At 39.2% G+C, this 16336-nt stretch overlaps 2 protein-coding genes across 2 annotated transcripts; both read right to left on the bottom strand.

Moving 5' to 3' along the window:
* Positions 1-26: 26 nt before the first annotated feature.
* On the bottom strand, positions 27-11507 carry LOC308083572 (gamma-aminobutyric acid type B receptor subunit 2-like; the record flags this gene model as incomplete). The annotated part of the gene is made up of 17 exons (XM_080425886.1): positions 11275-11507; positions 10932-11069; positions 10248-10418; positions 10014-10115; positions 9597-9662; positions 8999-9190; positions 8187-8429; positions 7420-7433; positions 5693-5834; positions 4833-4931; positions 4386-4508; positions 3513-3620; positions 2690-2917; positions 1685-1861; positions 1285-1387; positions 492-612; positions 27-144 (listed from the first exon to the last, which is right to left on the bottom strand). The coding sequence occupies exons 1-17, from the start codon at positions 11467-11469 to the stop codon at positions 27-29; spliced, it is 2340 nt and encodes a 779-aa protein (XP_080282012.1). The 5' UTR covers positions 11470-11507.
* A 1382-nt stretch (positions 11508-12889) lies between these two features.
* rpp25l (ribonuclease P/MRP 25 subunit-like) lies at positions 12890-15314 on the bottom strand. Its single transcript, XM_080426091.1, has 2 exons — positions 15176-15314; positions 12890-14118 (listed from the first exon to the last, which is right to left on the bottom strand). The coding sequence occupies exon 2, from the start codon at positions 14109-14111 to the stop codon at positions 13413-13415; it is 699 nt and encodes a 232-aa protein (XP_080282217.1). The 5' UTR covers positions 14112-14118; positions 15176-15314; the 3' UTR covers positions 12890-13412.
* Between the last annotated feature and the right edge of the window lie 1022 nt (positions 15315-16336).

The raw sequence follows: 16336 nt of genomic DNA, 5'->3' as shown, positions 1-16336 counted from the left end.
GGTTGTGGAGATTCTATCTGTCAATGTTAGGAGATACTGGCGTCTGGCCCGCTACACAGACTGGAACAGCTGGTTGCTCCACCGATAACTGGGAGGTAGGCATGGTGCAGAATGGGCAGCTGTATGGACCGCCTTCGACATAAACTGCAAAAGAAATAAAATAATACCACAACAGGAAAAAATGTAATAAAAAAATGCATGTCAGAAAGAAAATGAATACTTGTAAAATGCAATAATGATCAAAATCACACTTTTCTATATTAATTGATGTGTTGCAAACTGTTTGGTCTGTCTTTTTTATTTCTTTTATCTTTTGGGCTGTTGAGCCTTTATTTTATGTACTGGGCAAGGCACCAGAGCCCATGTGACACGCGCCCCAACCACTCAGCTATTTGGTCACCCTTGACCATCATGTGAAACTGATGTTGCAATAAATAATATAACTTATTACTGTGTTTTAGTGCATTAGTGTGCATGAGCTTTAGTCTTACTGCTCCGGTGAGTTTATGTCCTCCTGGCTTGTGGGCTTCATTGCAGACCCCTTGTCCTCAGAACAAATCTGGGCTTGATGGGTCAGCTTTAACGGTCTGCTGACTAAAGGTCTGTTAGCTTCTGCTTAGGAAAATACAAAGTAAACTTAATTTAGGCAAACAAAGTTCTATTTACAGCTTTTAAATGACTTTTTTTTCAACATTTTCTCCATATATCGGTCCTCAGTAGAATCAGAATCAGCTTTATTGTCACATCACACAGGTTTATAGAAGTAAAAAAGTGGGTGAAATTCGTTTTCTTTCATAGTTCCCATCGTATCGTTATTTCCATAGAAAAAAAGAAAGGGCACTGCTCATTATAAGACCGAACAATTTCTGTCTACGAGCTCTGTATCTCAAAGGTGGGCTGTGGATAGATTAAAAAAAATGCCTGCCTCTGAGACTAAGAGTAGACAGAAATGAGTGAGGACTGATTTATGATAATGTTGAAAAGGATCGAGTGTTCTTTTAATCATAAATTAGAAGAAAACTAAATGATACAGTGCATACAACCTGTTTGTGTAGTTAATTTATAAAGAATCTTGTTTTAGCTCAGGTTTTCTGGTCATACTGAGATAGGCATTGGCATTTAAATTACCACTATGAATGAGATATACAGTATGATTTCTGCCATCACATTAAGATCATGTCCCTGTCTAGTTCGGTGCACTTACTGTGTTACACTTTGGGTAAAAATGCTCAGAAAATGGAAGATATAGAATAGATGTGTCACACTGTCTCAGGTTATCCTTACCATTGTTAATGTCTGGGCTTATGTGATATTGCCTTGTACCAGAGAGACTTGACATGGACATCTCATGAAGTTGCATAGTATTAGTCTCCAACTCCATATCAAGCTGCAAGGAACAAACAAACATTACTTCCGAAATAAAAGGCTTGTGCAAAAGCACATATGCATACACGCAACACACACACACACACACACACACACACACACACACACACACACACACACACACACACACACACACACACACACACACACACACACACACACACACACACACACACAGACACACAGACACACACACACGCAAACATACATACATGCACACATAGGCCTACAGTACAGACATCATTTACGGAATGAAAACTAGGATGTATTTCTCTGTCCCGTTGGATGCATAAATTACCTGTGTTATCCTTCGCCTCAGTTGATGGTTCTCACTGTAAAAGCATTCTGCTCCCCGGCTGCTTGTGTTGACATTGTCCTCCTGAGACCCATCAACATCCTCACAGGTCTCCTGGTTAGGACCACACGAGTCTGAAGTATGTTCCACCTCACTGGCATTTGCACTGATGTACACAACCTAAAAGAAACCCATCAAAAACAAACAAACAAACTTATAGAAGTTCTGGGAAGCATTGAAATGCTGAAGAAGGGTTTGCTTTGGCAACTTAATCACAAGAACCTCTGTCCCTATTCTGGGCATGTCATAAGAGGCCAACATTTGGCGAAAATAGCAGGTATACAAACTTGTAGATCAGCTATGTTCGCGAAGATATTTGGTGTAGAGGGAAAAAAGAAGAGGGCCGAGTACAGACCCCTGGGGGACCCAGGTCAAGGTAGCCTGACATGGCCAGACTAATATCACTGCGTAGATATTAGTCTGGAACTTCGGTGTGGAAGACTCATTTCCAAGGGACGGTTACAAGCAGTGGTTCTCAAACATTTTAATTTAAAGGACTCCTAGTTTGGCATGGGTTAGGCCATTGGTTCTCAAAGTGGGGTCAGAGGACCCCCAGGGGTCCTTGGGGGGATACCAGGGGGTCACCAGCAAAATGTGTTAATATAGCGTCACAATCGTTTTAACCACTCTAACCACTTTCTATACTTTCTGAGTTTGTAGATCTGCTATTTTTTTTAAATCGTGAAAAGTTGTGCAAATCTTTGAATATATATATATTTTAAAGCGAACATTTGTAACTCAAACCTTTGCTTCTGGGGGTCGCTGGAACAAAATATTTTGAAATGGTGGTCCGCGGCCAAATACATATAATTTTGGGGGTCCTTGACATGAAAAGGTTTGAGAACCACTGGATTAGGCCATGGACCCCATAACTGAAGAATGTACCATTTGTACCCTCTCTGTACACTCTCTCCTTGTATCCTTTGTAACCCAAAACAGCACACTAACCTTTGGCCCAAACACCAAGGCCAGAATTGTTGTGTTGCAGAAGAGTATAGCAAGGGTGGTCAGACAGAACTGAATATTAGGCTGCTGCGGGGTCAGCGAAGATCCCAGCACTCCATGTATACTGGCGATCACCACAGCACACACACTCAGCGCCAGGTGTTTGTTATGGTCAGGAGGGTGTGATACCTCTGAATCCTTGATTTTCCAAGCAAGAAAACATCCAAAACCCTGGAGAGAAAAATAAAGATGTAGCTTGTATTATTTTGAGATTTTAAGGTGCTGAAGGCAGTGTTAGAATCATAGACAGTAAAAAGTTATTTTTACAGGGTTATGCTCATACAGGAACCTATTTTTCAGCTATTTCAAATCCGCCATCTTTCTATATCCTATGGAAACGGAAATTAATGCTATTGGTTGGGACCAGAGCGGGGGTGGGGAATTAATGCTATTGGTTGTGTAGCTTGTTAATCAAATCATCACAAGGAAGCCACACCCCTCCTACAGCATACCCTACTTTATCATCAATTTATTTTAAAATAAATGGGACCATAATTTACCAAAACGCATTTCATGGTGATTGAAAGAAGACTTTAAACTAGCGACTGGAAGCATATAGTATTTATGACAATGTTTATTAATGTAATAAAATCAAGTTCGGCAAAAACCCATCCGCTTGAATGGAGCCTAATTGCTTCTGACACCAGCAGGGGTGAATCAGCGAGACTACGGACCATTCTTATGAACTGTCACTTCCTATACAGCCTCAATTTACAACTTGGAAGCTAGCCCCTTGGTTAGAATACACAATAACTACTCTCCTCACCAAAAGAGGTCCTTTGTAGCCATACATTACAGTGATGAACAGGTCCATCTTGATGCTACCACATTGCTCTGAGTAAGGCCTGATGAGGTCTTCTCCATTTGGAGCAGTCTGAAAAATAAAACAAATAGTTTTCAAAGATATACGTTCATACAGTATGAAGTGTATCAAAGTGTAAAAAAATATATATATACTAAAAATGGTTATGTCTACTCTTCCATGCCAGGAAACTATAATTACAGAATTCTAGAAAGAACTTTCAGAGAATACCGTTGCTGTCGTTTCCTTCAAATTCTGTTTAAAAAGAGTAACATTTTGGAATAAAATTAGTGTTATTGAATATTTCTAAAATATGAAGACTGGAGAACAATTCCCTTTGCCAAAATGCATGTTGTATGTACTGTATATGTTTGTACTAACTGTGGTGATATCAACTTCAAAATCTTCTATTTACAGATTTAAAGAACTGTTCCTGGATTTACCGATCACATTGTGTAATGCTTGATCTATTACAATGTTATCTATGATTTGCTTGAAGTGCAACGTTCCTGTATGTTCATTGTCATCTCCATATTTAAACTTTTTACATAGTTTTTTCCCCCTGTAAATTAATGCCCTATTTTGTCGTACAAGAGTGTCACGCAGAAGCAGCAAAAATAGTCAATCTAGAACGGCTATTTTTGCTATTTTTTAAACATAAAAAAAAAGTGAAAGTGGTTAAATGTGTCTGTAGGTTTTATAAACATTGAACCTATTAAAAGTATTAGGAAGAACTTGGGACTAAATAATAACTACATTGGATTCCATATCCTGAAAAGTAACGGTTTTGGACGTACAAGGTTTCCACCCGACAGTGACAATAACGTTCATTGTTACCTCCAAGCTGTGCTCTGACACCACCCTTCTGACAGGGTCCACGATCTGCCAGGAAGTTAAAACAAACACATCCAGCAACAACATCCCAGCCATTACCCAGTCTGGCTGCTGCATCCAGCTCTTCTGAGAAGGTGATGAGATGTACAATGGATAAACAAGGCCTCACAAATTGTTGTGGAGCTTCAAAAGACATTTCTATCTCAGAATATTTGTTGTTGTTTTTTGTTATTTGTTGTGAGTCTGACACTATGTTTCACAATGAAAACATTGTACATTATTAAACAAATTAATGTTGAGAAACATATTATGGGGCTTAGACATTTCACATAATTGACATTACTAGTTAAATATATAAATTATATTCACACACCAATTGACATTCAATTTTGAAAAAACTAAACAAATTGACAGCTAAAAGAGGAATAGTCACAGGTGGATATACTGTACCTTTCCCTCTGTTCCACAGATTGACAGGATCCTCCAGATTTTGACACACAACGTCCCAAAGCCCACAGTGTGACCTAGTGACAGAAGCCACAGGTGAACCTGTGGAAAGTCAATGAAAAAACATCTGTTCGGTTCAAATCCTTTAGAAATGTGCATATTTTCTGCAAAGGGTACAGAAGGCATTGGTTGAATAGAACTTTCTTTCCTTTAAAAAATTAAATAAAAATGTATTTACTGTGAAGTAAACAGAACCCAACCCTGTTAACATGATCCTGGTTGGCAACATATAAACTATAGTTAAACAGAAGTTAAAATATCTATATTTTTTTTGCCTGATGAAGACCAACATTACAGTACATGGTTGAAACGTTGCATTCTTAATACATTTGTCTGGGAGCTTTAACCCACTGTGTGGATATTCTAACTTCTGTTTGATTCCTGACCTTGTTATACAGTAGCCTGGTAAACACCCCCTCCCTCCGGAAATCTCATGCATTGCATTGCATTTGGTTTCAGGAAGGAGGGTCTGGGATTGCTCACAGAGTAAAGCTGCCCGAACCGCTGCGCATACGAACCAATCAGCGGCTGCTAGGGGCGGGATCATCCAATCACCTGCCTAGTAACTTGAAAAAATGAAACTCCGTCTGTCATCGATTCTGCGCCCGAAGTCTCAGATGCAAGTACGCTGTGAAACAAAATGTGTGTCGCAAGCTTCTTCCATTTGACGGAGTGAGGTTAGTTATACAGCACCTGGCCTAAATACAGGCACACAAGAAGTGCACACATCCCCTCATCAAAAAATACAAACTGTGACACTACAGTACTTCCAAAACAACACAAAGAACCAGGAGAGAACTGACAGAGCAGAGAGTGTCAGCCACAGAGTCAGACTTCAAGGCTCCATCTAGAGATTCTAGACCATGGATGAAGACTGAGCAGGAAGACAACACCATGGCCAGGAGGAGGGCACTGTCCTGGGGTAGGCTGGACCCTCTCTGCTGCCTGGGAGGAGGAGAGAACACAATAGTCTCTCAGCATCCAACAATCTGGCCAAGGGATATAAACCGCATCTAAAACATTCATGAGAGCTTCATTTAAGTAGACAAAGTTAAACATGAAATGTGTTGCTTAATATTTATACTTTATATAGTAGGCTACGTATCGTTGCTGCATGTCGGGCAGAAACCTTGTATCTCCATATTTCAACTGTGTTTTTTTTCGTAAATTACACATTGTCACACAAAAGTAGCAAGAATCGCTGATCTACGAGCTCACAACACGTTGTGATGCGGTGAGATGTGAGCTTGTAGATCTGCTGATTTGTATGTGTTTGTGAAAGTGGTTAAGTGTGTCTGTGGGTTTTATAATTATTGATCCAATGATAAATATGAACAAGCGCTTGTGACTAATTAATAACTACATTTCATCCATTGGAGCACAGATAATTTTTTCCATTACCTGAAAAGTAACAGTTTTGGACACATAGTTTCCACCCAACAGCGACGATATAATAAGAAAAATAGGCTGGCTCCAAATACAGGGCTAACAAGGTTGCTTTTGCATTAGGGGTGAAGATAAGATAATAAAGAGCAACTTAAAGATTTCTAGGCTGTTCTATTGTGAAGATGGATGGATTACCGTACAGGTATACCAGGCACAGGCCCAGTGGCCCAAGGGGTCAGTTAAGCCCCTAAGCCAGAGCCTTGTTATGTGAAATCACTGTTATTAATGTTTTCACTACCAAGTTAAAGGGCTTAGTTAAAGGGCTTAGTTATTACTGTCAGTAATACATCCCCAAATATCCTTCCTAAAAAAACAAAAGGAATAGACTAAATATTCACTTTGAAGATTTCACAAAAAAGAAACCATCATGACACCTTCAAAGTGAATATTTTACTTCCAAGCTCCGGACGAGCATGGATAAAAGTTATAAAGCCTTTATTGTGTTGTGTCAGGGCATAACTATTCAAATCAATTAAAAATGCCATGGACGCTGACCGGTTTCAACCCACAGGTTTTCCTGAGATAGAGTAGGCGACACTGGTCAAATATGTCAGTAAATTTGGGAGTAAAACTATGTTTGCAAAGCAATGTACAGTACCAGGGTTTGCTGTTTTTCACAATGAAGCAGAGGACAATGAGAATGATGAAGATGGCCAAAGCGGTGACTGATGACAAGGTTATGTACAGAGCAGGACTGATGTGTCTTCTACTCCACAGTACAAGTGTCTGGTCTTTGGCTGGCCTGCCATCTACAGTACAGGACAAAATAACAGGGGTTCTGGGGTATCAGACATACACTACAGATCTCAACAATGGAAGTGTTATGTAGGTATAGATACTATAGAGGCATATAAACAATATATATATATATATATATATATATATATATATATATATATATATATATATATATATATATATATATATGTGTATATATGTGTGTATATATGTGTGTGTTCTATAGAATATATAGTTGTGTCACACGCTAATGCAGTCTTTTAGTAGCAGATATGATACCTTTAAACTTAATCGTGTGTTGAATCATTTTAAGTTGTTTTGTATAGGTATTATATTGTCCCACTACCACCAGTCTCGTCTCTGTGGAAACACCAAATTTTGAGATATCAAAATACAATTAGCAAGAAGTACACAATCATACATGTATGGGAACCTTCTGTCTTTTTTATAAAAGTTTGAACGTGTCAGAACTCAGAACAGCAAGAAATATATATCATAGCTGGTACAGAATTCACATATACTTTGGCTAGAATTAAACAATAGCTATTAACTTAAATCTAAGTTATTAGCTAATAACTATTATTTGGCAAAACAGACAATATTTGAATCATAAAAATACTTTACTGTACTATACTAAATAACATATACTAGTTAATTTCATAATGGAGGGAAATGTACAGCACCTTGAAATTGTCTCAGTTCAATCAATGCCACACGCTCCCCATTTCTGAATAGAACTGGGCCCTAGAAAGATTACAGCATTTTATTTTATTTTAATATTTAAAATATTGTTAGTCAGTCAACAAAGTTGATTTGATTCAATTCTATTCAATTCAATTATATTCAATGAAATATGGTCATGGAGTTGCTCAAGTATAAGTACTGTTATGACGCCTACAGTAACTCATAATTTGGAAATCACTGAAAACAAGCCAACGGTGCCGGAGATTAGCTGATCACAGACGGACGGACACACGGACACAAACACGGACACACGGACGGACGGACAGGGTGCAAAACATACTCTCTTGCCATGCCTTTCGGCCTGGTGGAGACAATAACAGATGTATTGCTTGAAAATGTGTCAGTGACGAGGTACAAATGAGGCCTTACTGTTACTCCTTCAAACTGCATCTGCTTCATAGAATCCAGCAGTATTTGTCCTATGTCCTTCTCCCTGATGGTGAGGTTGCGCTGAACACTGTATTTCTCTCTGTGTCTCACTGCCTCCATGACTTGGCTTAGAGCTTTGGCTATGACCCACACTCCATCGTAGGCAAAGCCATGGAGGTAGCTGGCTTTGACCCCTTCCTGCCTCACTTCTGTGAAATACGCATCTTCATATTCCTTGGGGGTCTAAGAAGAAAGGAGACATTTTATTTTGTGATTTATTTAATGGTTGGAAAGATTCTTTAAAAAAACAGTCATAACGTAGCTTTTACTCAAACACACCTCTGCTGTTTATAAATGGCTGAATTATGTTATGTACTTAAGCTTGAAAGAAGTATTATCTCAAGTGTTCTATTAGTGTATTTGTTACAAAACTTTCTACAATAACCCAGTCTGTGGGTTATTGTAAAATGTTTGAGCTTCTCATCATGCTTATCTTGTATGACTTAAATACATATAAAAATAAAAAAAACACACCCCTGCAAGGTGAACACACGGGGACAAGGGGGGGTTAAACACTCTGCAAACTACTTTTATATTTTAACCACTTGAACCCCAGCATCCATATTCCCAGGGGAACATAAATTTCTCACAACAGCTCACAACACGTCGCAACGTGACACGTTGTGAGCTTGTAGATGAAGAGATTTGGTGGCAACGAAAAAAGCGGTCCAAGTACAGAGCCAATCTCAGGTACAGTTTACTGCGGGTAGAGGGTTTAATTGGTTAAGGAAGGTGAAGGCTAAGGTTCTCACCCTTCCAGAGATGCCTCTTATGTTTCTGTCACTGAGGTGTGTGACATCCAGGGTGATGGAAGCCTCCCTGGCAGTCAGCAGACTGTGTGGAGTGCATCCAGAACCCTGCATGTCCAGCCTCCACCTGGTTAGCCCAGACCCACTGGTTAGAATCCACTGGTAGCTCCCTCCAAACAGGTTCAGTCTGTAGGCCTGTAAACAGAACAGAAATCACTGGGTCTACATTCACAGCTACTGTTATGTACAATTGTTATTGAAAAATAACAAGTCAAAAGGTTTAAATGGAAGATCCCACTGTGGAATGTTATGTGACCTACACACTCACGTGCTCCATTACATTTTAACAACTATGTTTTGAGCCTAGGCTCTTATATGTACTTATGGGGGTGCTACCATGGATGTTATGCATTGCTGTTCTATCCGTTTTTTGTTTTAAATGTATCTTGGTCTGGCGCCGCACGCACGCAACACACACACACACACACACACACACACACACACACACACACACACACACACACACACACACACACACACACACACGTTCCTTGATATTGTAAAACACATCCTCATATTTTCATCTTAATCATGTACTCACACAGCAGAAGACATCTGATGCAGAATGTTCTGCAAACTGTCCAATGATTATCCGTGTGTCACTATCCTGTTAAAGTGGGACAAAAGTCACTATTCCATTCATTATATTAAATATAATGTATATGTATTGTATAAAAGATTACACATTAAATGCACGTTATATGCTCACATCAAATCCTGACCTAATAACCCCAACTAAAAACAAACAAAATGTGAAATATTTAATCACAACAGACTCTGGTTAGTTATAGATACCAAGCTGGTATGGTACCAGCAGAGATATAGCCTACCTTTTTATAAATACTTGATATACCTTTGTGTGCACACTGGAGTAAAGCAGCCTGAGCTTTGACCACACCAAATTCCCTTTCAAATTCCCCTATTTTTACTCCATGTTTAATTAAGACTGTGCAGTTACCTTCAGTTTCTTGAGGCTCATGCACGGGTCGTCAGAGTAACTCTCTGTTGCAACAATCTGAATATCAGCCTTCATTAACTGTTTAATAAGATCAGTCTTCATCTGCATATAAAAGAGAGAAAAATAAACATTTAACAAATATGCTCTTGTCCCTATAGAGTGTCTGTGTATAATGTATACAGTATGTAAGGGCTAGATAAAGGCCCTTCTATTTAAAATGGTATGTGAAAGCACCTCTGAGAACCGCTGCCCTCTCTGGGTGAGAATTCCCACTCTGCTCCATCTGTAGCTCTGCAGGAGCTTCACCACAGCTCGATTCACTGTTCTTTCTGATGGAATGGTACTGAAGAAATTAGGATACTTCCCCCTGTCAGTCAAGGCAGGGGCTGTGGCAGCAAAAGACACCTGGAAAATCACAGAACATTAATAGCTGGAAGCAGTGAGCAAAATATTGGCTGGGAAAAATAAACATGTCACTAATGTCTTGCACCATAACAAGTCACCTTGCAAAACCTTTCAAACTCAATACACAGTGAAATCATTAGAAATGAAACAGTACTAGACTACTAACTAAGTTACTAAGAATGATAGAAAATTGTGTGGAGGTGCTTAATTATAACTGGGCATGAAACTGCATTGAATTGCCTTGGTGTAAGAAATACTTACCTAGAGCTTTTACTTCAAGTATTTACACTATGCAAGCAAATCATTAAGGTAATTGTTTTTAATGTGGACTGAGATTCATCACAGCAGACTTCTTGGGAGGAACCTCAATAATTCTTTGAATTTAGACCCTTTGTTCTTAGTCTTGACTTGGATTAGACTTGCCCCAATCATAACTCATCTTAACCTCCACTCTGGTATACTCTGAATTAAGTTGCAGTCACACTTAAGACAGTTTCACCCAGTTTTAGATACCTGCACGAGGTTCAGTGCTTGGAGGGAGCGAGCCATGAGAGTCATCACTGAAGAACACACACCTCCAAAAATCACAAGGTATTTTGGCCCTGTCCACACAGCATCAAACAAGGCTTTTAGTCCTTTGGCACTATCACACTAAAATAGAAAATCAAAAATAGAGCATATATAAACTAAAATCACAGTTTAAAGTATGTTATTGTGCTCAACATAATTCAAATTATATCTGCAAATGACATGTAAAAACAATTGTCAGTGCCTCTCACAGAAACGCAGACACCTATGTTTACATACACAAAAACACACGTCACACACATACTTTTCACTGTGGCCACAAACAGACCTGTGAATCTAGTAGCTGAAAGTGGATCTCATAGCTTCCCAGTGGAGGAGGTTGTCTCCTCAGGTCTTGCAGGGCCAGCTTGATGGCTGGTGCCACTGCTGCAGTTAGGTTCTCCTGGCCTGGAGGAGGTGTGACTGGCATGAGCCACAAGACTGGCAGTGGGTGGTAGATCTGTGAGCAGCAGGGAAATACCATAAACCATGCAAATATCAGGAATCTTCCCACCTCTGTCCATCTATTCATTCTCTGCTCTGCTTATGGACCGCTTTCCCTCTATCCTTGCAATGCACTTTTCCCGGACAAGCCAACAGCCAACACACGGTCCCTGCAAAGAATCCCTAATCCTTTGTTAGAGAATAACCAGCTAACTCTGTGTTGACTGCAGGCTGCTAAAGAGGCCATGCGGTGGGGATAAAAGGATCAAGATCACCACAGATCGCTGACATCTGCCACTAGGATCCCTGGCTTAGACTCTAAGAGCTCTACCGCTGAGGTTATAGTAATTTAGAGAAATTAGGCGTTTGTCCTCCTTGACTCCAGAATCTATTTGCGCATTGTGGGGACATCATAGGCACAATAGTATTGTGCCTTGTATGTTTGCCCTGATGAAGGTCTAATGACCGAAACGTTGAGTTAATAAAAGAGCATCCTTTTTGCAAGTTCCAGACAGTGTGCCAGACCTTTTTTCTTTGATTTGACATGAAAAGAGACCAACAAAGCAGTTCATATTTACCACCCAAAGTTGGATTGCTGTTAGGCCTGTTCTCCTTCCACAGTTAAACACAGATTATAATTTCCTGTGATTTTATGAAATAGGGACACTACTCTCAATAAAACACTTTTTTTGCTGTAAGTGAAAACAGTGTGCAGGATCTAATTTTTTTCCTGTCTCGTGAAATAGGGACACAGCATCACAAAACAGACATTGAACAATTATTCAATTTATCAAACAGTATTTAAAGCAAATCTTCTCCCTGGTTTGGTTTACTCTCATGAAACTTTCATTTTACACTCAGTTCTGTTGTGCATTTCTCTGTTAAGATAAGATTTTAAAATAGTTTTTAGGCCACCACAGGTTCACCTCTATCTATGATCTTATTTATATTAAGGATGTATATTCTCATGACACTTGACCTCCCAATTCTTATTTCTAAGTACCTTTGTATCTGCCATTAAAAGCACACATTCCCTCTTTTCCTGTTCTCACACCTGATACAATGTGGTGAAAACTCACCTGTACCTTAAATGTGTACTGTAGTCCCAAATATGTATTTGGAGGACCATGACCTAAACACAACGAAAGTCAAGTGGGAAAATTAACTGGGTCAACTGTTGAGCTTAACTAAAATACTATTGAAAGGGAACACTTAAAATGGTCCACTCCTTCATGTGCCCAATTGGGGTTTATTCAATTTAAAGGTTTTGCACCGGGCTCATCTACAGTAATTAAACCTAGGTTTGATGACATATAGTTTTCAAGACTATCTCCTAAGAGTGGCATTAACACCTTGTCCTATGATGTCTATATTTCGTTTACCAGATAAATCTAACCCTAAACAATGACATCACTGGGGAAAATGTCCTGTTGGCACACTGGATATGCAATATGACTGTATAAAATGAAAATGTAAAGAAATCATTGGTTAATTTTATTTCTCAAACAAAGTCAAAATTACTGTAAAGATCTAGACTGAGGCGTATGCCTTCCACACACTTCTTGTTGAAACAAATTAGACCCCAAAAGTTGATAGATTAGGTAAAAAGAAAACGTTGGTGATTTCCGGAGAAATATAAAATAATACAAGTTACCTTGTTTAAAAGCAAATTAAAAGTCCAAAGTAATGAAGTTACCGTTTTCACCCATCAAAATAAGAAAATACACCTTAAAACAAAATGGCTTCAGCTGCATGGCTGTGAGGAATCGCATGAAAGTAAAAGCATCTATCAATGCAATTTTGGTACAATGTAATTAACAGAACGTTGTGATATCAGAGCGTTTTATATCAATGTTCTGCATTAAGGTGGTCAAATGATGCAAGCAGTGGTAATAAGATCCTAGTTGGCTGGACATAAAATAGCTGAGTGTCCAGGTGTCTATGTCTAACTTAAATATATTTTTCTAACCTACATGACCTTAATTAACTCTGGCCTTTACTTGGCTCTTTTGGCCGACCAGTATGACGTCCAGACCCTCCCTTTCCTCTGCTGCCGCTGCCGCTGCCTCCACCTCCTCTCTTTCTCTTGTGTCCATGTCTCTGACCCCCAAAAGCCCCTGCCTCTTCTTTGGCTGAATGAGCCCAGAGGGCATCAAAGTTCCCTGGAGCCTGGTACCCTGGCAGAGTGGAATCTACAGGGTCCCTGGAGAGGAGGATCCAGATGGCCGGCACATTCCTGTTGACTGTCAGACTGTCCAGCCCTGCCGTGGGCTCCAAGGGCTCCCACACCTCCTCCACTGTGCTGTACAACAGCTTGGTGTGCTGGTGCAGCCCCTTCACACGGCGCTTCATGATCTCCACACACGTGATGGCTTTGGAGACCCCTTTACCAGTCGCTGTGAACACTATCTGCCGGCTGAGGGACTTCTCGGTGGTGAGCGAGCGGCCTGTCACTTCCCGATTCTCCATGGCCACTACATCGCCTTCATCAGTTCTAGACTGTCCCTTCTCCTCATCCTCAGCCACTCTCTGCTTGGGCTCCATGCGGCTCAGGGCATAGCGCATTAGGTTGCGGATCTTGCTGCCATCTTTGACCCGTACTTCCGGGGTGGTGTTGGGGAGACCAGGGAAGGGGCAGGGACAGGGCTGTTCCACTGTCCTGGCCTTACTGTAGTTTTCCATTTGACAGCTGCAGAGAGAAACGTTTTGATCATGCAATGCAAAAACGTAATGGTTATTAACAGACAACAACACAGTTATGAATTACCTGCAAAGAAATTCAATTGTAACATAAATCATATCATTGTTATTGGAATTTATGTATAGTAAGCGTTATGTAGTCTCATAGTATGTCGACATTCACTAGCATACAGGACATTAATGCTCAGTATTAAGTTCTGTTGTTAACATGTCACTGTGCAACCTACATTATGCAAATACCAATGTATTGTACATATTTAGGATTTGATGACATGATCAAAATCATTACTGACATCCAGTGGTGGAAAAAGTACATTTTTTTTACTTAACAAAAAGTATCAATACTGCAATGTAGAAATAATCTGTTACAAGTAAAAGTCCGGAATTAAAATTTTACTTGAGAAAAAGTACAAAAGTATTGGTATAAAAATGTACTTAAAGTACCAAAAATAGAAAGTACTCATTATGCACAATGTCCCCATTTCACAAGTTTTCTAATGTATAAAATGTATATAAACCTTTTGAAAATAGTAGATTGGCTATTTTCAAATGGCCGAAATGTATGGTTGAAGTGGGTATTGTATGTTTTGTAATAATAATAAAAATCTACAACAACTAATACCTCAAGTTTTCAAATAATTGTAGTGGAGTAAAAGTACAATATTTGCCCCTGAGATAGTGGAGAAGTAAAAGTACTGAAAATTATAAATACTGCAGTAAAGTAAAAAAAATACCTCAAAATTGTACTTCAGTACTTGAGAAAATGTACTTAGTTACTTTACACCACTGCTGACATCTAATGTTAGTTTGTAGAATTATTAAACAGCTATGATACTCATTGACACGGCTGTAGTCCACCAATACTACATAAGCTAAGCAGCGAGGCTAAGCTAATCAATTAGGGTGGACAAAATTGTGTCTAGAAATAATTCAGTTGGTTAGCACTTAGCATGTAACGTTATGTAATTTAACTACAGTCATAGCCTGGTTCAACCAGCTAGCTAGATGTATACGAATACTGAATGTATATTTAATAATAATCTCACTTGAGGTAAAACTGTCCACATGTTTACTGCTCCTGCGAATTTCTAACGTGAGGCGATACCAACTGCCGCAAATTGCTGTGATCTTCTTTTTCTTCTCCTAATTTCCGGCAGTGGGCAGCACTGTTTGATACTATGGTTTGATCAGAGCATAGGGATCAGAGCCGTAACGAGAGTTATGACATTAGCGTTAACTCCCATCGTAAAGAATGGACTGCGAAAGTGCTCTGTCTATCTCATCAATGAGATAGTTACTCTCTCTTCTACACTCTGGGTTTGATACCAGTTGAGCAGTGTTGCCATGTCTGCTTATTATAAGCGACTTTGGGCTCGTTTTTCTATAAAGTTGCTTGCAAATATTGGTAGTTGCGGGTTGAGGTTTTTTGGGCTTGTTTCTAAAGTGTAGTATCTTATTGGGGCTTGTTTCTTAAATGTTGTTAAAACCAGTGGTTCTCAAACATTTTCATGTTAAGGACTGTTGGCTTTCTCTTCTGTGTGTATATTATATATATATATATATATATATATATATATATTTTTTTTTTTTGTACATATTCTAAGTTTAACCCCAGAAATGACCCCTCCCGCCCCCAACTGTCTTTTTTTGTACTTTTTTGTTCATTTTGCTTCTAGCGTTAATGATGGATCGAGCAAAATGCGGAGCAGGAGTCAGGACCACGGAAACAAGGGCTAAAATCGTATCACTGTACTGTTTACAAACTGTTAATAAAGAATTCAATCCATCAATCAATCAATCAATAAATACATGAAAACAAATCAGGCAGGCTATTAATTGTCTCCTCCGCCAACGGTGTGCGTGTCTATCTATCAGAGACTTTAATTATCGTTAAGGATTTATTGTTCCAGTGCAGAACACAAAGGGCTGAGGTCATTCTACAGTATGCAACCACAAGCTTGCCATAAATACACACTTATAATAGGCTACATAAGAGTTATAATGAAAGACAAGTCGTCGTCGTCATCATCATCATCATCACACTGCTGTCATGATGAAATCAATTATATCTATCAAGGTGCAACAGTGCCCTCTTGTGTCTAAAGGTCGAAAGGAAATGTTGCTCGTGACGTGAGGTTACTATTTGTAGAAGCCATTTCACTGTTTTTGTTTATTATCATTATTGTAGTTGTTATTTTAGCATGTTT

This window comes from Gymnoscopelus braueri (assembly GCF_963280865.1).
Source record: "Gymnoscopelus braueri genome assembly, chromosome: 4".
NCBI classification, from domain to species: Eukaryota; Metazoa; Chordata; class Actinopteri; order Myctophiformes; family Myctophidae; genus Gymnoscopelus; species Gymnoscopelus braueri.
The sequence above is the reverse complement of the archived record's forward strand: the minus strand, read 5'-3'. Positions and strand labels throughout refer to the sequence as shown.

Excerpts from the sequence above, each read along its gene's own strand:
- rpp25l (XM_080426091.1), bottom strand. The coding sequence starts at position 14,111 with ATGGAAAACTACAGTAAGGCCAGGACAGTGGAACAGCCCTGTCCCTGC.